Source organism: Taudactylus pleione, unplaced genomic scaffold (genome assembly GCF_031769625.1).
Source record: "Taudactylus pleione unplaced genomic scaffold, aTauple2 ptg001463l, whole genome shotgun sequence".
Lineage (NCBI taxonomy): Eukaryota > Metazoa > Chordata > Amphibia > Anura > Myobatrachidae > Taudactylus > Taudactylus pleione.
Genome location: NW_028285861.1, coordinates 1,100,922 through 1,121,059, shown reverse-complemented (window position 1 = coordinate 1,121,059; position 20,138 = coordinate 1,100,922). Strand labels below are relative to the sequence as shown.

At 47.1% G+C, this 20,138-nt stretch overlaps 1 protein-coding gene across 3 annotated transcripts in view; it reads right to left on the bottom strand.

Annotated features, from left to right (window-relative positions):
- LOC148442557 (nuclear factor 7, brain-like) overlaps window positions 1-18,022 on the bottom strand; it is a 36,445-nt gene extending 18,423 nt beyond the window's left edge. Inside the window, exons 1-8 of one of the 3 annotated variants that reach the window (XM_088463818.1) lie at window positions 17,599-18,022; window positions 15,522-15,596; window positions 13,704-13,852; window positions 10,566-11,024; window positions 10,385-10,480; window positions 9,996-10,229; window positions 9,878-9,900; window positions 9,642-9,772 (exon numbers count right to left, since the gene is read on the bottom strand). In XM_088463818.1, coding sequence (XP_088319944.1) covers window positions 9,642-9,772; window positions 9,878-9,900; window positions 9,996-10,229; window positions 10,385-10,480; window positions 10,566-11,024; window positions 13,704-13,852; window positions 15,522-15,596; window positions 17,599-17,773 — 1,342 coding nt within the window. In that variant the 5' untranslated portion in view covers window positions 17,774-18,022. The remainder of the gene's footprint in view (window positions 1-9,641; window positions 9,773-9,877; window positions 9,901-9,995; window positions 10,230-10,384; window positions 10,481-10,565; window positions 11,025-13,703; window positions 13,853-15,521; window positions 15,597-17,598) is intronic. The other 2 variants (XM_088463819.1, XM_088463820.1) reach the window with 2 other exon arrangements.
- Between the last annotated feature and the right edge of the window lie 2,116 nt (window positions 18,023-20,138).

Here is a 20,138-nt window from a genome sequence, read left to right as displayed (position 1 = left end):
CGGAGGCTGTATGTGAAGAACACCCTGCAAGAAGGTTTCAACTTCAGGAATGGAGGCCAATTTCTCTGATCTATAGGGCCGAAATATGTCCCTTAAGAGAGGACAACCTAAGGCCCTTAACCAACCCCTCTTGCAGAAAAGACAAGAGACGAGATATTTGGAACCTTTCAGGTTTGAACTTATGTAGTTCACACCAAGAAATCTATATCTTCCATATTCGATAAGTCTGGGAAGTAACTGGTTTGCGAGCCCGTATCATGGTTTTCACCACAGATTCTGAAAACCCTTTGGCCCTTAAAATATTGAATTCAAGAACCATGCCATCAAAGCAAAACGAGGGAAACTGGGGTGACAGCATGGACCCTGAAGCAACAGATCTGAACGCAGGGGCAGACTATATGGAACGTCTGCCAACATGGTCCAAAGAATTGCATAGCAATGATTGCGCGGCCAGTCTGGAGCCACCAGAATGACCGGCCGTGCCACTGATCAAATCCGCTGAATTACTTTTGGTAACATTACCAGAGGAGGGAAAGATGTATCTAGCTGGAACACCCCAAGGTGCTGTCATGGCATCCACAAAAGATGCCTGAGGATCCCTGGACAGAGATCCGTAACTTGGAAGCATCTTGTTGAGACGAGAAGCCATTAGATCTATGTCTGGAGATCCCCATCTGGAAACAATTTCTGCAAACATCACTTGGTGTAATTCCCATCCCCTGGATTGCACGCTGTGGCGACTTAAGAAGTCCGCCTCCCAATTGTCCCCTCTCTGAATTGTAAATTGCTGAAATAGCTGGAAGCCAATTTGCTGCCCAATGAAGGCTGTGAGAAACCTTACCTATTGCTTTGCAGCTGTGTGTGCCACAATGCTTGTTTATGTAAACAACTGGCGTGGCATTGTTCGATTGGATTCACACTGGTAAATTCCTTAGATGGCATTGAGCCTGAATCAATGCATATCGAATTGCCCTTAATTCCAGTATATTGATGGAAAGAGAGGCTTCCTGGACAGAACAAAGACCCAGTAAGTGTGTCTAGAACCACCGCCCCCACTCCCAGCCTGTTAGGCTTGCATCTGTAGTGACAATGGTCCAATTACTGACAATTGGCAACCCCTGTTCAGATTTGCATCCTGTAACCACCACCGAAGAGACTGCCAGGTCTGCAGCAATAATCTGAACATCGGCCTGGTAAATCAAGGGTCTGGCTTCACCCATCGATGAAGCAATTGGTTTTGTAGTGGATGGGCATGAAATCTGGCGAAAGGAACGGCTTCTAATGAAGCCACCATTTTTCCCAGTATCTGCATAGTCCTGAGAACAGATATGAGACATCTGTAAAATGGTCCATATTCTAAATTGCAAATCCTGAATCTATGTCTGAGGAAGAAACACCGACCCTGGGTGACGAAGAGACAACCAAAAAACACCATCCTCGGAGATGGAATTAAAAATGATTTGGGGAAAGTGTCCCGCCGTATCCCTGGAGCATACCTAAAGTAATCTAAAGATGTTCTTGCAATAGGGCTATAGAGGCTGCCTTTAGCAACAAATCGTCCAGATAAGCCAACACATTTATCCCCCCACTCCTGAGTGGGGAGATCATGTGCGCCATAAACCTTTGTAAATACTCTGGGGGCGGTGGCCAAACCGAATGGCAGAGCCTGAAACTGAAAATGCAGAGGCCCTACTGCAAATCGCAGAAGATGCTGATTACCCCTCCATTTAGGAATATGGAGGTAGGCATGCTTAATATCTATGGAAGCCAGAAATTGTTTTTCCTCTATGGAACAAATGACTGACCTTATTGACTCCATCTTGAATTTTTCTAAATGGAGATAATCATTTAACCCCCTGAGGTTGAGAACGGGATGAAAAGACCCATCTGGTTTGTCTAACAATAAGAAACTGGAGTAGAACCCCAGGCCTTGCTGTAGTACCAGAACAATTACTCCCGAGTTGGAAAGAGCAGAAATTGCCTGAATGAGAGGCGCCTTTCTTCAACCATCCACAGGGAGAGGAGTGGAAAAAAATCTTTTTGTAACAGGACCCTCCAAATCCAAAATGTAACCCCTGGTTACAATCAGACTCACCCAAAAATGCGGTTTGGATTGAATCTAGGTTTCCCGGAATCTTATTAAGCGGCCTCTCACCAAAGGACGAGACCCAGTCCCATGACAGTCATGTGGATTGACCTGCTGGCTCAGCAGGAGGGCGACTGGTGCCGGAGACACCTCGTCCCCTAAAGATCCCTCTTCGGGGACCCCTAGAGCACACCTCAGAAAGCCTGAAAGCTTCCTCTGCCTTGAATACGAAAGGAATAAATCCTAGGAGACTTTGGTTTAGGTGTAGTTACAGGGAGGTAAGGACTTTTTCCTCCAGTAACCTGAGAAATAAGTCTGGACCAAACAAAGAACCTCCTTCAAAAAGGCAATGCCTCTAAAGCATGCTTAGATTCTAGGTCTGCCTTCCATGTTTTAAGCCATAGCGAAAGTCTGGCAGAAACAGCCAAGGCTGAAATACGACACTGTACCCGAATTGTATCTATTAAAGCGTAACCTATATAGGTTAGATCTTCCGAAATCTGGTCAGCTAAGGGGTTAGCTTCAGACACCTCCCCTGATTGAAAGCCAGTAATCATCTGGTTCAGCCAGGGATTGATCGCCTTTATCACCTAGGTGCTGGCCAGAATTGGCTGCAGTGATACTCCTGACAAAGTGAATAAAGATTCAAGTACAACCTCATTCTTTCTATCCATAGGATCCTTAGTAGTTACAGACTGAGTTGTGGGAATAACAGTATTATTGACCAACCTAGCAATAGGAGCATCCACCATGGGTGGAATTTCCCAAAGTTGTGTATCCTCTTCATAAAAAGGATAAAAGACACTTACATTTTTTTCAGAATACAAAATTTAAAATCCGGTTTTAAACCAGTCTCTTTAATATTTCCTCAAAATGTAAAAATTCTGGGAAGACCGATCAGTTTCTTTCTTTAAACGTAAAAAGAAACTTAATTAGTCTCTGGCATAATGGCTTCCTGTAGCTGCATAGTCTCCCTAACCACATCTATAAACATAGAAACCCCTGAATCAGAATGAGAGTCATCCTCCCAGTTTGAGGTATCTTCCCAGTCATAATCCAAATCCCCTTCTTCCTGGGAAGAGGTAGCTAAAGACTCTTCTCCAGGGAAATCCACTGAGAAATGGCCTGAACGCCTTAACGGCTGTGGCCCCTGCAGATGTCAATTTAGGGACGTCGCCACCTGAGCGATACATCGTCCCATATTCTAGGTCCATCTGGGTTCTACCGAGGGATCAGACAAAGGAGGAGCTTGAGCACAGGGCATCATAAATTTTCTTGAAAGTGACGTAATTCACCTATAGCATCAGCCATAGATCAGGCACCACCGGCTTCCGATAACGAAACCCCCTATGAACAAGCAGCACAGAGTGACCCTGGGTCCGTACTGTGTGGCAATTTTTTCTCACATTTCATACAAAGTATAAACAGTGACTGATCCCTGTTTTTTTTTAGAATCCTTGTCTAGCTTATCCATACTGAAAAAGAATGACAAGTCTAGTCGAAATAGATACATAAATTCACATGGGAAAAAAAAAAGTGTAGCACTGATTGAATAGAAAAAAAAAAAAAAGGCTAATTAAGACTATTCATCCATCTGTTTATTGCAAGCAAAAGACCTGGACTCTTAAAAGACTAAATTCTTTGCAAAAAAAATCAAAAAGGTAAATAAATCTCACATTCTCCTGTATGTTACTGCCTATATTTCTGAGAAAACAGTGCAGTAAGAGATGCTTATATATATATCTAAAAGCCCAGAAACACCAGGTTAAATACATAAATGTAATAATACTAGTTTACTGCTTAACTTGTCAGCCTCTATCCCCCAGTATCTGCTGTGAGCTCCTCCACACAAACGTCAGCTGTACTCATGCCCGGCTTTGCAGCAGCAGCTTGAACTACTGATAATACCCGGGGGAGGCGTGGCCAGCCGCGGCATCCTGCTCACTCAGGACACCTGTGTAACCATAGCCTCAGGCATTCCCCGGAGACTAACCACGGCCTGGCCCGATGACTTCACCAGCTGCGCGACTACACGTGCAGCGGCACTGCGTCCTAGAACACAGCAAGCCCCCTCTCTCCTCAAAGCCAGCAGCATGTTGCTGCTCTGTAACCCCTCTGGCAGCCCAACAAAGAAACCGCCGGGGACTGAGAGCAGCGTGGTGCTGTGGAAGCCCCGGGGAGGTGTGAGACAAGCCGGCTCTACAGTGCATGTGAGTAATAACTAGCCCGGCCAACCTGCTCAAAAGCAGTGAGCCGTGAAGCAGTACAAAACGGCAATAAGATTTTACATTTTTAAATCAGATGCGTGTCTGGCATGGAGAAAGACCTAGGGACTCTAGTTTGGCGACTCTCTCAGGGGCAGTCTTTAGAGTGGGATACAGGGTTCACACAGACCTCTAACCTATATATCTCCCACTCTGTTAGTGCCAGTCGCCAGGAACAAACATCAAAATAAAGTAATAAAACCTAACTAAAAGATAGGACCTAGCCAGTGCCTTACTACAAGGCACTAATAACAAGACTGACTGACTCCACCCTTCACTATGCATAACCCCCGATGCAAAGCATCCCCCAGATGGATGAGAAAGGAATCCCAAAACCTCTTTTTGGAGGGCAACATTGGAAAGAACTTCACTCCCCCAAAGTAGTGGGCAGCATAAGGCCTTGGGTTTCCCAAAAGACATGTAGGAAGCACATTCTACAAGGCAAATTACCCCCCCCCCCAAAAAAATAAAAAAATTAATTCTATAAGATCCAGGCTTCCAACGACCTAACTTTTTAATAGTGTCGATGGAAGATCCAGCAACAGCAGGGCAAGCAGCTGCCCCAATTCTCATCGAATGAGTGCTATAAATCGGCCACAGGCAAATGTACAACTCAAACGTTTTTTTAAACACTATAAAACGTGAATTTAGCCAAAAGAGGAACAGTTAACATGTATTAGACACTTTAACTTTTTCTCTACAGGCGCAACTGGGCAAAATAAGTTTATGGGCCTGTAGAAGGAGTATGATGGGAAAGGCGAATGGGGAGAAGACCTGAGCACTGGTATGAAACCTCTTAATTAGTAAAAGATATGTGCAGAGATAGTAGTGGTGGATAGGCTACTGTGATAAAAAAAAATATTAACCCAATATTAGTTTGAAATTAGTACACAGAGGTGCTCCCATGAGAGTAAAATAGAGCTATACAGAGTAAGGAGAAAGAGACCCTGTACTCTCCTTTGTGGGGGCACTAATCCAACACATGAAATCAGTGAATTTTGATCTATTTCATTAAAAGTTTATTTTTATCTTTGATATATGCTAACACTTAAGAGCTCACATATATTGCAATAGAACAACAACACACAAACACATAATGGCACAAATCAGTGGTATATCGTTAAGAATTTTTTGGTCCCATAATTGTTGAAATAATACATATATGGTTCAGACTCATCAGATGTATACTTTTATGCGTAGGATAAGAATCATTAAATCCAATCGGGCACAGTTGGCAAACATTATATAGTCAATCAATGTGTATGCAAAAATAATCTATTTCTTTAGAAATAATGCTATACTATCCCCTAGCGAAGATATATAGGATACAGTTATATCATATTCCAAAGAAAAAAAATTCCTTAATGAAAGTAAGCAGCAGTCACCACGGCAACACCAAACATAAATAGCAGCTCATTAATTCCCATAGAGAATATATCATGTATGTAAATCTAGAAACAATTTTAGTATACAAACACAATTAAGGCAGTATATTATATAGAGCAGGGCTTGACAAATTTTTCTAAAACCTAGGAGCCAGGATGAAAGTGTTAGGAGCCAGACCCCCCCCTTCCCCCAGGGCAGCATTACTGAGCACCTATGCCCCGGGCAACCAACCCCCATGGCCACACCACTAACGAGGTACCCCAGGTAAACCACCCTCCCACAGCCACATTACTGAGCAACTAACCCCCCCTCTCCAGGCAACCAACCCCCAGAAAGACCACCCCTCCGCAGCCAAAAAACCTCGAGCAAGCAAAGCCACCGCCGGCAGTGGCCGAACTAGAGAGCGGTGGACCCAGATGCAAGAATATGCTTTGGACACCCCTCTGCAGTGCCCCCAGCAGTAGTCCCCCCCTCTGCTGTGCCCCCAGCAGTAGTTCCCCCCCCACCCCTCTGCAGTGCCCCCAGCAGTAGTTCCCCCCCCACCCCTCTGCAGTGCCCCCAGCAGCAGTTCCCCCCCACCCCTCTGCAGTGCCCCAGCAGTAGTTCCCCCCCCCCTCTGCAGTGCCCCCAGCAGTAGTTCCCCCCCCTTCTGCAGTGCCCCCAGCAGTAGTTCCCCCCCCTTCTGCAGTGCCCCCAGCAGTAGCTCCCCCCCCTCTGCAGTGCCCCCAGCAGTAGTTCCCCCCCCCTCTGCAGTGCCCCCAGCAGTAGTTCCCCCCCCCTCTGCAGTGCCCCCAGCAGTAGTTCCCCCCCCCCCTCTGCAGTGCCCCCAGCAGTAGTTCCCCCCCCCCCTCTGCAGTGCTCCCAGCAGTAGTTCCCCCCCCTCTGCAGTGCTCCCAGCAGTAGTTCCCCCCCCCCTGCAGTGCTCCCAGCAGTAGTTCCCCCCCCCCTGCAGTGCTCCCAGCAGTAGTTCCCCCCCCCCTGCAGTGCCCCCAGCAATAGTCCCCCCCCCCTCTGCAGTGCCCCCAGCAGTAGTCGTCCCCCCCTCTGCAGTGCCCCCAGCAGCAGTTCCCCCCCACCCCTCTGCAGTGCCCCCAGCAGTAGTTCCCCCCCCTCTGCAGTGCCCCCAGCAGTAGTCCCCCCACCTCTGCAGTGCCCCCAGCAGTAGTCCCCCCACCTCTGCAGTGCCCCCAGCAGTAGTCCACCCCCTCTGCAATGCCCCCAGCAGTAGTCCACCCCCTCTGCAGTGCCCTAGTAACACCCCCCTCTTATACAGTGCCCCAGTAGTTGTCCCCATATACAGTACCCCCAGCAGTGGTCCCCCTGTGTAGTGTCCCTTTAATCAGTGCCCCCAGAAGTGGTCCCCCCTATGCATTGCCCCCAGTAGCTGTCCCTCTAGTAGTAGTTCCCCTCTATACAGTGCCCCCAGTTTGCATTGCCCTTAGTAGTGCCCCCCCCCCATACAGTGTCACCAGTAGCGGCCAACCCCACCTAATTGAGTGCCCCCACAGTAGCGGCCACCCAAATATGCAGTGCCCCTTAAAAAAACAAAAAAACACGCAACTTACCTGATCCACGCCCCTGCCGACGACCGCCGCTGTCCGCTCCTCCTGGCCCGCTCTGCACTATGGGAAAGACGTCATGACGATGACGTCTCTCCCAACCCGCTGCGGGCTGACCGTGAAGACGGAGCTCAGGAGTCTGTCTGACTCTCATCGGCTGCTATAACAAACATACAGCCGCCGCTGAAGGCTGTATGTTTATAGTGTGGACCGTGCTCGCGGTCTGCACTACAGGGCCCGGGGGTTGCTGAAAATCTGGTCACCAGGCAACCAAATCTGGTCGCCATGGCGACCTGGCCCCCGGGTTTTGTCAAGCCCTGATATAGAGTAACCATAATCCTGTATAAAGTAATAAGCTGTAAGAGTATTTGAGGATCAATGCGATTCAGTACTAAGGCAATAATGTAAATGATGTAATGATCAAATAAAGAGCTTCTTACCTACAGCGTACAAAGATATATAAATCCTGCTGAAAAGCAGATATCATTTACTTTCTTCTATGCCCCTATGTACTCTCAGCAAGTCCACTCACATATTATTCACTGCATCTGCACGTAATATGCAGCAGCCACTTGTCTATGCCAGGTGAATAGGGGCAATTTACTTCTGAACCCAAATATCATGGATCTGATCATATACTGATCTCTGTTGAAATGTAGGCTTAATTGTGTATACAAAAGCACGATTCACACTATTGACTGCTATAGGATTTATATATACCTTTATCTCGTGCTCATTATATACAGATTATATGCTATAGGTAAGAAGCTCTTATTTGATCATTACATAATTTTCATTATTACTTTAGTACAGAGTCTAATTTTTTTAACCCATTTATACAGGATTATGGTTGCTCTATATCATATACTGCCTTAATTGTGCTGTATATTAAAAATTGTTCTTAGAGTTACATACATGATATATTGCACTTAGAAGATGACAATTCTCTTTTTTGAAGACCATGGGAATTAATGAGCTGCTATTTATGTTTGGTGTTGCCGTGGTGACTGCTGCTTACTTTCATTAAGTAATTTTTTTCTTTTGGAATATGATATAAAACTGTATCCTATATATATTTTCGCCAGGGGATAGTATTGCATTATTTCTAAAGAAAATGATTATTTTTGCCTAAACCTTGATTGACTATATAATGTTTGCCAACTGTTCCCGATTGGATTTAATATGATTCTTATCCTACACATAAATCTGTGGTTATTTAAAGTATACATCTGATGAGTCTGAACCAGATACGTATTATTTCAACAATTATGAGACCAAAAAATTCTTCTTAACGATATACCACTAATTTGTGCAATGATTTGTGTGTGTGTTGTTCTATTGCAATATATGTGAGCTCATTATTTTTATCTTCAATAAATTGAATTAAAAGTTAAGTTTTAGCATATATATCGAAATTTACTGATTTCATGTGTTGGATTACTGCCCCACAAAAGGAGAGGACTGTCTCTTCCTCCTCTTACTCTGGGCCTGCAGAAAGGACAGACACCAAATGTCACCTACGCAGCTGGTTTGTCTTTGATCTATGAATTTTACAGAGCAAAACTTTCGATTTAAACAATCGAAAAAAAAAAAAGACCAGAATCAATTAATATTTTATTAACTGCAACCAGATTTCTCTATCCTATAAGCTCCAAAGCCAGCAGAAAGGGCACAATTGGAGAAATTAGGTATCTAACCAATACCACATCACTTTGCAGTCATGTTTGGACTCCTATTATAGTTTAAAGGAGGGAGATTAATGTATACACACCATATTTTATGTAGTTATTACACTGGGAGCTTAAATACCATTAACCGGGTAGCTTACATAATACCATTATATGAACTTACAGAATAGTTAGGTGGGCAGTTCCTGGAGGGATCTAGATCTTACTAACTGCTTATCCAGTCATCAGAGACTTGGTTATGGCTTCGTACAGGGGTGAAACAGGCAATAACAGATATGGGAGTCCCTTGATCTATGGGAGACGGTCATTGCTGGAAGCAGGGGCAGACCAAAATAACTGAGGGAGTTTGGGTCGCTGAGCCTGTGCATTTGTGAAAGTGTATGACTATGAATTGCTAATTGCTAGTAGCAGGGGGAAGCTGAACTCTGCGGCTTTTTTATGTTCCTGACCCTGCACAATTGCGATGCAGTGTTTGGGGACATGTGGCCTTCTAGAAGTGTCTTCAATATGTAGTGGGTGTTCCTGGACGGTGACAGGGAGGTGGTCTTTCCTGTAAGGGGAGCGTATATTCCTGAATCAGAAGGATCCAGCACCCCAGCAATAAATGTTACACCTGCAGGGACAGCAGGCCTAAAGCACTGTTCAGAGCAGGACTTACATGGAGTGACAAAGGACTTCATCTCCTTCCACACTGTGTACTGAATGGGTCCCTTGAATGTTCCCTGGCACAGATCCTTGGATAGCAGGGTGTTCCCGGAGGAAATCACCTCTTTCTGCTGCTCCTGGCACCTGGACGGCAGGAGAGAGGTGGACATTACATAACATGTAACAGACACGGACAGGAAGCTCATCAGACTCTAATTACTAGATAATAGAAGTGTACGGGAAACTTACTTCTCAATGAATGATTTTATGTCCTGCAGGAATGGAATTAAAATAAAGGTTATTTACATCCATTGAGGGAAACTAGAGATAAAGTAGTAAGTATAACCGGGCATGTAGCGACACTTACTGTGAGGAAAGAGTTTGAGTCTTTATCGTTCACCCTCTCGTTGGCCACAGATATGGTCTGCTTAATGTTGTCCCTGTTCTCCTGCATCTTGATCATGTTGGACTCCATCTCTTTCAGCAGACTATCCCCTTGCTCATTAAGCTGATCCAAAAGTTTCTCCTCGCGTTGCTTCAGGAAAGATTGCAGCTTCTCAAACTCCGACACAATGTGCTGCTTGTATTCAGACACGTTCGTCTGAGGGTACAGAGAGGGGAGAGAATAAGTCAGACGACCTGGTTTTCCTGCAACAGTTGCCTCTGTGCTTCCCCAAGTGGCTACATGTGGTAATACATTTTGAAGGGTACAAGCAGTGACTTTTACACCCCACTTCACTGTATGAGATCACTCACTCTGTGCTGTTCAACCTTCTCACTCTGCTGATTGGTCAACTGCTCAGTCACCTTCAAGGCTTCTTCTAGTGGAGCCACTATGGCAGACAACTCTGACTGGAGGGGAGGCAATGTTACCAAGGTAAATAAGAATCAAAGTTGAGAATCCGTCTGAAACTCTTTGGTTAACCCAACAACTTACCCTGTACACTGCCACAGCGTCCAGGATGGGTAGGAAGTTGTGACAGGAGTGTTTCAGAGAGTCCCGGCAGATGAGGCAGCTCAGAGTCCCATCGTTTTTACAGTACAGCTTCAGCCTCTCATCATGCTCAGGGCAGTTCACTGCGGGCTTGGACTTTTCTACAGGCTTCACTGGGGTCTTGACAGCGGTGGCACCAACAGTCTTCTTCACCAGGTTAGCAAGTGCTCGGTTGGTGGTGTATTTCTTCTCAGATATGACATCCTTACAGTCGGGGCATGTGAAGGAATCCTGACCTTCCCAGACCTTGTCGATGCAGTTGCGGCAGAAGTTGTGGCCACATTCAACCATGACGGGATCCTTGAAGAGTTCATTGCACAAGAGGCACGTCAGTTCCTCCGCAAAATCCCCAGAGGCCATCACCGAATTATTTGCTGGAGCATTTTTTTCCACCTTGGCTTTCTAGAGGAACAGAGAGAGAAGTCTGAAAGGTGTCATACCTAGGTACGAATGAGAAAACGTTATTTACATCAAAACTAGTGAATATTCTAAAAGGAGATGTGTATCTTGTGTTTAAAGAGAAAATATGCATTTAACAAGTGTGTAGTTAACAATTACAATGAGACCACAACCGTTTAATTTACCATCAAACCTCAAAAAGGTAGATAACACATCCAGACATAACTGTAAAGGCCGTTACGGTCACTGGGCAATGCAAAGCACTGCTCCTGCACATAGACTTTCTGCTTTTTTACTTGGGTTGTGTGTTCTCAAACATGGCGTTTGCTATGAGGCCAGAAGTCACAAAATTAAACCTTAAAAACCTCTACAAGTCAGGTTTAGCAGCAGGAGTACAAGGAACACAATTTCTTCTCCCATCTCACACTACTTGGTACGGGTACGGGGGGACCAGTCTCCAGATAACCAATACTCAGTGCAGCCAGTAAGCATGTTCTACAGCATCCATTACACACTATACAGACACTCCATATAACGTTATTACTAGGTCATGACTATAACCGAAAGCAGATGGTAAACTATGCGGCGTCCTAGTCAGACGCTTTCCAAAAAAACGGTCAACTTTCTTTAGATACCCATCATGTATTCCACCAAAAACACAGCTAAGGCAGTAAAAGTGGTGGAGAAGGTCACAGCGACAAGCATGGATAAGAATCCTACAAACGAGCAGCTTAGGATCCCAAAGGATAAACGCATGCGCCGCGCAGAGTATGCAAATTCTTTCTGATATTAATATTCCCACTGTAATAAGGGTTTTAGATCACTTTTGGCAAACTGATTGATATTGGGCTGTTGGGAGCGGATGGACAGCAGCCATGATGGTGCCAGACAGTTTGGCGTATTACGTTGAAGTACTGAGAAGAAAGAAACACGTTCCAGGGTGACCTGCAGATTACTACGTAGCTCTAGTTGGTGCTGCAAATAAACAGGCTGATTGTACTTTTAATCAGGGAATGGTTTTGGTGCATGTGGGGAATTTGTAAAAGCCTCCAAATTAGATAAGGCAGGAAGAGATGGAATACATACGATTTATCGCCGGCAGCGTGAGCCCGACGGGTGAAAATCCCGATAGTTTTTCCTAACCTAATTTTAGGGTGTGCCTAACCCCAAGTCCCCCCCCACCCCGGGAACCCTAAATCTAACCCTCCCCCCGCAGATGTCCGTGCTCATCTTACCTTCGAACGGTAAACAGGGTGTCGGGGTCCCGGCGTAGGTCTAATGAAGGGTGAAAATCCCGATCGTTTTTCCAAAGCTAATTTTAGGGTGTGCCTAAACCTAACCGCCCCCGAGGGGGGGTTGTGCCTAACCCCAAGTCCCCCCCCCACCCTGGTGACCCTAAACCTAAACCCACCCCCTGCAGCTGTCTGTGCTCATCTTACCTTCGATCGGTAAACAGGGTGTCCGGCACCCGGCGTAGGTCTAATGCCCGGCGTCGGGGTCTCGACGCCGATCATTAGACACCTCCCGGGATTAAACAGTCGGGATGCTGACGGTCGGCATTTAGACCATCGGCATCCCGGAAGGGATGTATGTTAATGCATGTTATCTCCTGCTCTATGTATTAACATGCACCATACCTACTGGACATGTGGGCCTGACAGAGCATGCTTAACTTTGCATGTATATTATATCTGTATAGCCTGCAGACCAGCCTCTCCATGCTCATATATGCTGACGGTGGTCTACAACGTAATACAAAGCAAATCACTGAATGCCGAGAATGGACTCTACACCCAGAGATTGCTCATAAACAGACTTTCCATGATTATTTGTAGGGTAAAAAACAATAAGAGCTCAGCTGATATAACGCCACACACGTCAAGCTATCTGAAGGCCATGTAGAGTCGCCTGAATGGTGGAGGAACGGATGAGCATAGGGCTCGCAACAATAAATAAATATATATATATATCTAGCGTTCCAGCCAGGCTGTTTTAGCGGGGCGTGGCGCCCTGCCCTCCTGTTACTCCAAAAAGTGCCCTGCCCTCACAGCCTGCGGGTGCCGTTCTCCCCCGCGGGACGCAGTGTCCCGCGGGTGGAGAAACATGCGGTGACCCGGTCACCACCGGAGAATAGACGCCGGGCGCATGCGTCCGGCGTCTATTCTCCCTTCTGCAGCGCTTGGGGGCTGCCCAGCATGTACGTAAGCGCAGGGCACGCCCCCAAGTATGACGAAAAGGGGACGCGTCTTATAGACACGCCCCTTTTCATGACCACGCCCCCTTTTCGGGCGCGCGCACAAGGTTGCCCTCTCTAGCTCCAGCGCCCTGCCTGCCGCCGGAGCTAGAGTGAACGAATATATATATATTTATATATACATACAGTCAGGTGCATAAATATTGGGACATTGACAGAATTTTCAGATTTTGGCCTCTATTCACCACCACAATGGCTTTGAAATGAAACAAACAAGATGTGATTTAACTGCAGACTTTCAGATTTAATTTGAGGGTAATTACATCCAAATCAGGTGAACGGTGTAGGAATTACAATGGTTTCTATATGTGCCTCCCACTTTTTAAGGGGCCAAAAGACACTACTACGGTCACTACTGCGGTCCCTCCAGTGCAGGCGGCGCAACGAGAGCGGATAGAGTAGACGGAGAGGATTGAACCTCGCGTTACCTTCGGTTCAGGTCCGGTCTCCTCGTATTTCCGTTTCTGAGGTGTTTTCCCATCTTCGGTCACCTCCTGGTCTGTACCGTTTACATCCTTCTCCAGTTTGGCCAGCACCAAGCGCATTTTGTCAACCCACTCATTTTGGCGGCGATTCACTGTGGAAACAAGCGAGCTTACAGCAAATAGTTTCATAACACAACAAGACGGGAAGAGAAGTAGGTCATTCAGCTCAAACACGCGGCTCTCACTTACCATGGTAGGCTCCTCGCACTGACAGAATGACCCATAACTAAATGTTACGTTAATGATTACACAAAGCAGATTATAGTTTCTTATCGCAGGTTGGGGCAAACGGGGGAAAAAACAAAAAAACTAAAAACTAGTTAAATACAAAATGTTTGGACATAAAAATCCAAACAAAAAGAAAAAAAAACAAAAACAAACCAGGAATAACCGCAAGTCCAAGTCCCTGAGCAGATACTGAGCTCGCTGCACAATGACCGTAACAGGAGGAAAACGTCAGAGCACACAGCACAGGCTGACGTCACACCTAATGCTCATTCTGGGCAATTCTCCTGACATGCTGCCTGTGTCTGCAAGGTAATCGTTACTTACCGTAATTATGGCGCAGCACCAGCTGTTACCTACTCAGCCCTGGCACCCATGGTACAGCACCAGCTGTTACCTACCCAGCCCTGGCACCGATGGTACAGACAGATCACTGCTCAGTCTTCCAGGAATACACATTACACAGCCAGATATAGGAAACATAGGTCTATAAAAGGCTTGTGTAGCGTGCTCATTTTATTGGTTACTCTAAAACAGTGGTGGGCGACAAGAGCCGCAGGTAAGAATGTGAGACGCTATGGGGAGGGGGAACTATCCATACCAGCCTTAGGGTCTCTTCCCAATGGCTGACAACCTGCTAGTATGGTAGTCACAGAAGCAGGATGGCACACGTACAACTGGATGGTGAAATGGTTACGTCTTCTCTCTCAATGATCGGACAGAAGAGCCATCACCCCCTACATATCCACCGTCAGTATAGATGCAAAGGACACTTATGTAGCCAATAGTCCCTGCAAGTGCAGTTTCCTTACGGAACCGGATACCACATACAAAGCCAATAGGGTGCATCTAGTAGCCCAACACTGCTCTAGAGACAAAAACGGTTGTTTGCGCCTCTGGAGATTGGTACATAGTCTGCGAGACGGTGACACGGATCCGCCCTGCAGTACAGGTCATGTAGCGTTACAGACCCATGTGGAGGGTATGGAGAGGATAAGGCACACGCCTGTTTCTGGTGCTGGAAGCTTCTTGCAAGTTTCATCTCCATAACGTCACGTACTCAGGAGCATCAGCTGTGTAACACAATGCTCACAGGAGCGCAGAAGTGGGGAAAGGTCCCTCTGATTTATTATACAATCACGTTTTTCATCCTGTTTTCATGCAGGTAAAAGATACAGAAGTACAATGCCCATACACTGTAAGGGACAGGCTCAGCTAGCAGTGAAGTTCCGTCATAACTGTGTGTGCTGCTATACCGCCGGCTTATGTGGGCAGGATACACTCGCTCGGTTCTGCCGGCACCACATACATGTGCCATCAAAAATGAGAGGTTCCCAGCTGCGCACACATCAATTAGTAACGATACCAACATCGCAAGTTTCCCTTTGTACCTCTATGGGGTGTAAGGCAAAGCTCACATTGTGGATGGATGGAATGCGATGTGTCGTTCCGGAACAGCACATTGTGTTTATCTTGTTGAATTGGAACCATCACCCCCACGAGGCACTATTGCTGAGGACGCAGGTTGTTACTTACAGCCGACGTAATGTACATAGAACTCCTCCCTGCCCGCCTGTTTATTCATCCTGGTTTTCACAATCTCAGCATCATCTGCAGAGAGAGAGAGGAGGGTTACATGCTGGAAACGTACAATATACAACTGTACTATGATTATGCCCAGTCTAGTGATGTGGGGAGAAGTGTGAGGGAACACAGAGCACCTCAGTCAGGTCACATCTAGGAACTAGTATTCCTGCAGGCTGTTTAGTGGGGCACCACGTCCGATATTAAAGGAGCAAAACGTGCCCTGTCCTTTTAGGTGCACTCCGCTAAAACAGCCTGCCGTGTGCCTTCCCCACCTGTGAGCGGCAGTGTCCCGCCGAGTGGGAAAAAGTTGCGGTGACTCATTGATCTCCGCCGGGTGAATAGATGCCTCCCCCGTCAGTCACACCCTCTTTTGGGAGGGCGCATGCGCAGAGACTCCCTGTCGGCATCCTCAATGCCCTGCCCGCAGTATAGCCGGAACACTATAGTAACCATTATATAATGTGCTTGGACGAGCCTGGATGTATTATGCTGGATGTGTGAATAGTAGAATTTAGTATTTGCAGCAATCATTACTATATACAGCCCCATTCCATAGATGGTTCATTTTCTGCCCTGGCTGGTGTAGCATGACTGCAGTATATACAGCCTGGGACGTGCTGTACACATGGAGGGATAGGGTTCCAGCATGATTGAAATCCCGACAGCAGCATCCCGGCAGCAGTGAATATCCCAATCATCGAGAGGTAAGTATTGACTAACCCATTCTCCGCCCGAACCCTCCCTTCCCCTAGCCTAACCCTAAACTTCCGTTGGGGTGCCTACCTTCAATCGGTAAGCCGGGTGTCGGGCTCCCGGCATAAGTAAAATGACAGGCGCCTGGATTTTGACGCTTGTCATTTAGCCCTTGCCGGGATTAGACAGTCGGGAAGCCGACAGTCGTGATTCCATCCATTGGCTTCCCGACTGCTTCCCCAGGAACAGAGGGGTCCTGCCATATACAAGGAATCAGGCTCGTCACAGGTACAGAGGGGTCCTGCTATGTACAAGGAAGGGGGCTCGTCACAGGGAAGATGTTACTGGAGATATTTTACAAACATGAACGTCACCCTCTGCACAGGGGATGCAATCGGTAAGCCGGCTGACATTATACCGACAGCTGGCTTCCCGACTGTCGTATCCCGGTGAGGGTGAAACGACCGGTGTCTAGATGTAGATGCTGCTCTCATTTCACCGACGCCGGGAGACCGGCATCCCGATCGATGGGATGCCAGGGCTCCGAGAGCGGACAGGGGGGTGGTTGGGTTTAGGGATCCCCAGGGGGAGGGTTACGTTTAGGCACTTAGAGGGGGAATTAGGGTCAGGTTAGTTCATACTTACCTGGGGATGATCGGGATTTCCAGCGCTGTCGGGCTGCCCCTGCCGGGATCTGTTCCACTGTCGGCCTGCCGCTGCCGGGAATCGAGCTGCCGGCGGTATTTCATACAGATTCCCTGTACAGCCCTTTAACCTCCATTTATAAGTGCAATTTATATTCCAGAGCTTTCTATATCACTGCAAATAAGTATAAAGTATGTAATCTATAGATCCTGGCCATCTGTATGAGGGGGGATAATGTATATAATACAGTGCAGGGAATCTCACATTACCAGACAAGGATAAGACTTAGCTTAATGTATATATTATACATGACATAGCCACAGGGGAGGGTATAAGGGTGTCACTGGACTATTTCTACAGTACTCCTACACAGTAAAGTGGGATTTACATATATATATATACATACATAGTCCAAATGAGCAGTGTATGTGTGTGTATATTACAGTATATGAGGGGGAGACACAGGGAGAAGGGGAGAGACAGGGGGGGGGAGAAGAGACTCACGGAAGGGGATAGGGATAATGCAGTATACATATTACAGTATATGAGGGGGAGACACAGGGGGGTGATGAGAGAGACTCACGGAAGGGGAGAGAGATAATGCAGTATATGAGGGGGAGACACAGGGAGAAGGGGAGAGACACAGGGGGAAGGGGAGAGTCACAGGGGGAAGGGGAGAGAGACTCACGGAAGGTGCCGTCCGCCCGCTTGCACGAGTAGGTGGCCCCGATCTGCACGATCACCTCTTCCTCCACATCCTCGGCTCCGTCCTCGTCGTTCTCATCCTCCTCCTCATCCATCGGCTCCTCGGGGTTGCTGTCCTCTTTCTTCTCGGTCTCAGTGGAGGAGGAGACTGCGGCCATGACTGTGTGCGACGGCGGCGGCGATACCGGGAGCGGGAGAGCGAGGTCCGTGTCCGGTAGGGTATAGATCCCCGGAATAGTATATTTCCCCTTCAGATTTTGTTCCTGGAAGTGACGTGGTGTGAGGGCGGAAGTGACGTAATTGTGAGGGCGGAAGTGACGTGATTGTGAGGGCGGAAGTGACGTTTCCTGCCCATACAGTCCACCAAAAAAAATAAATAAAGTTGTCCTCTCGCGCAATCTATCCGCTTTCCATACCCCTCTACCGGCCAGGGACCTCCCTGCTCTCCCGCTCCCGGTATCACTCCCGCCGCCGCCGTCATTTATATTTGGACACTGACATCCGCCCCTGCCCCAGTGTAGCTTACACTATATATTCCCTATCACATGCTCACACACATACACACACTAGGGTTAATTTTTGGAAAGTGGGAGGAAAGCCACGCAAGCACAGGGAGAATATACAAACTCCACACGGGTAGGGCCATGGTGGGAATCAAACCTATGACCTCAGTGCTGCGAGGCAGTGATGCTAGCCATTACACCGTCTGTGCTGCCCATGGCCACCCTCGCACAGCCCACCACCGAGCCCGAGAAGAAAGAGGCCGGGGAGGAGGCGATGGATGAGAACGACGAGGACCGAGCCGAGGAGGAGGAAGAGGTGAACGTTCAGATCGGGGCCACGTACTCGTGAAAGCGGGCGGACGGCACCTTCCGTGAGTTTAACCCCCCACCCCCACAAATACATAGCTCATATACTGTAATATATATATATTACCCTTGGAGTGCAAGCAGAAATCTGATAAAAGTAGGGCTTTGGTGCCAGATGCTTAGCTTAACGCGGCTAATCCCATGCATTTGGGCAAAAATATGCGGCCGTCGCGACCAGCACGGGGCTAGTTGTGCAAATAGTTCCCATCACTTTAGACAGGCGCAATAAACAATTAAATCGCTCCCTTGGAATCATAGTACAGTTGTATATTGTACGTTTCCAGCATGTAACCCTCTTCTCTCTCTCTGCAGATGACGCTGAGATTGTGAAAACCAGGATGAATAAACAGGCGGGCAGGGAGGAGTTCTATGTACATTACGTCGGCTGTAAGTAATAACCTGCGTCCTCAGCAATAGTGCCTCGTGGGGGTGATGGTTCCAATTCAGCAAGATATTCACAATGTGCTGTTCCGGAACGACACATCGCATTCCATCCATCCACAATGTGAGCTTTGCCTTACACCCCATAGAGGTACAAAGGGAAACTTGCGATGTCGGTATCGTTACTATCTGATGTGTGCGCAGCTGGGCATAGATATGATGTTTGGCAGTACATCGCCAGTAACTGAATTCCCCCAGAGTGTCCTTCTGAAGTCTCTTTATTCTCATAACCAAGATTGTCCTGTACAAATCTCACACTTGCTGTTTATTTCTTGAAATAAAAAGGCGACTGTCCAATATTTGGCAAAAATATTAGCGAAAACCTTTTCTTGTTACTACAAATGATGGAGTAAGGGGCAGATTTCATTAAGCGCCAGGTTCCGATGGAAACTAGCGTGATGTGCGTTTGCCTGTATTGAACGTAGTTACTGGACGGGAACCTCTCATTTTTGATTGCACATGTATGTGGTGCAGGCAGAACCGAGCGAGTGTATCCTGCCCACATAAGCCGGCGGTATAGCAGCACACAGTTATGACGGAACCTCACTGTTAGCTGAGCCTGTCCCTTACAGTGTATGGGCATTGTACTTCTGTATCTTTTACCTGCATGAAAACAGGATGAAAAACGTGATTGTATAATAAATCAGAGGGACCTTCCCCCACTTCTGCGCTCCTGTGAGCATTGTGTTACACAGCTGATGCTCCTGAGTACGTGACGTTATGGAGATGAAACTTGCAAGAAGCTTCCAGCACCAGAAACAGGCGTGTGCCTTATCCTCTCCATATCCCGCACATGCGTCTGTAGCGCTACATGACCTGTACTGCAGGGTGTATCCGTGTCACCGTCTCGGAGACTATGTACCAATCTCCAGAGGCGCAAACAACAGTTTGTATTAAAACGGAGTAGGATTGGGGGGTTCAGTGGTAGGCCTGTCTGTTCTAAAAAACGGTCTACACATGGTTGATCTTGTATGGTGGGTAATGTGGTTGTGTCAAGGTTGTTGGTGTTATTGATGCTCTGTGAATCAATGTCACTATTTGGTATGTTCACGTTGCTGGTATCGTGAATGGTTAGATCTAGGAGCTCTGGTGCTATTTCTAGCCAGCCTCTTTCTAATGAGTGCCTTGCAAGTTGGTGGTCAGTGATATCTTCTATGCAGTGTAATGAAAAAGATTCTTCACTTAAAGAACTGGTGTCAGAAACTGATGAAAA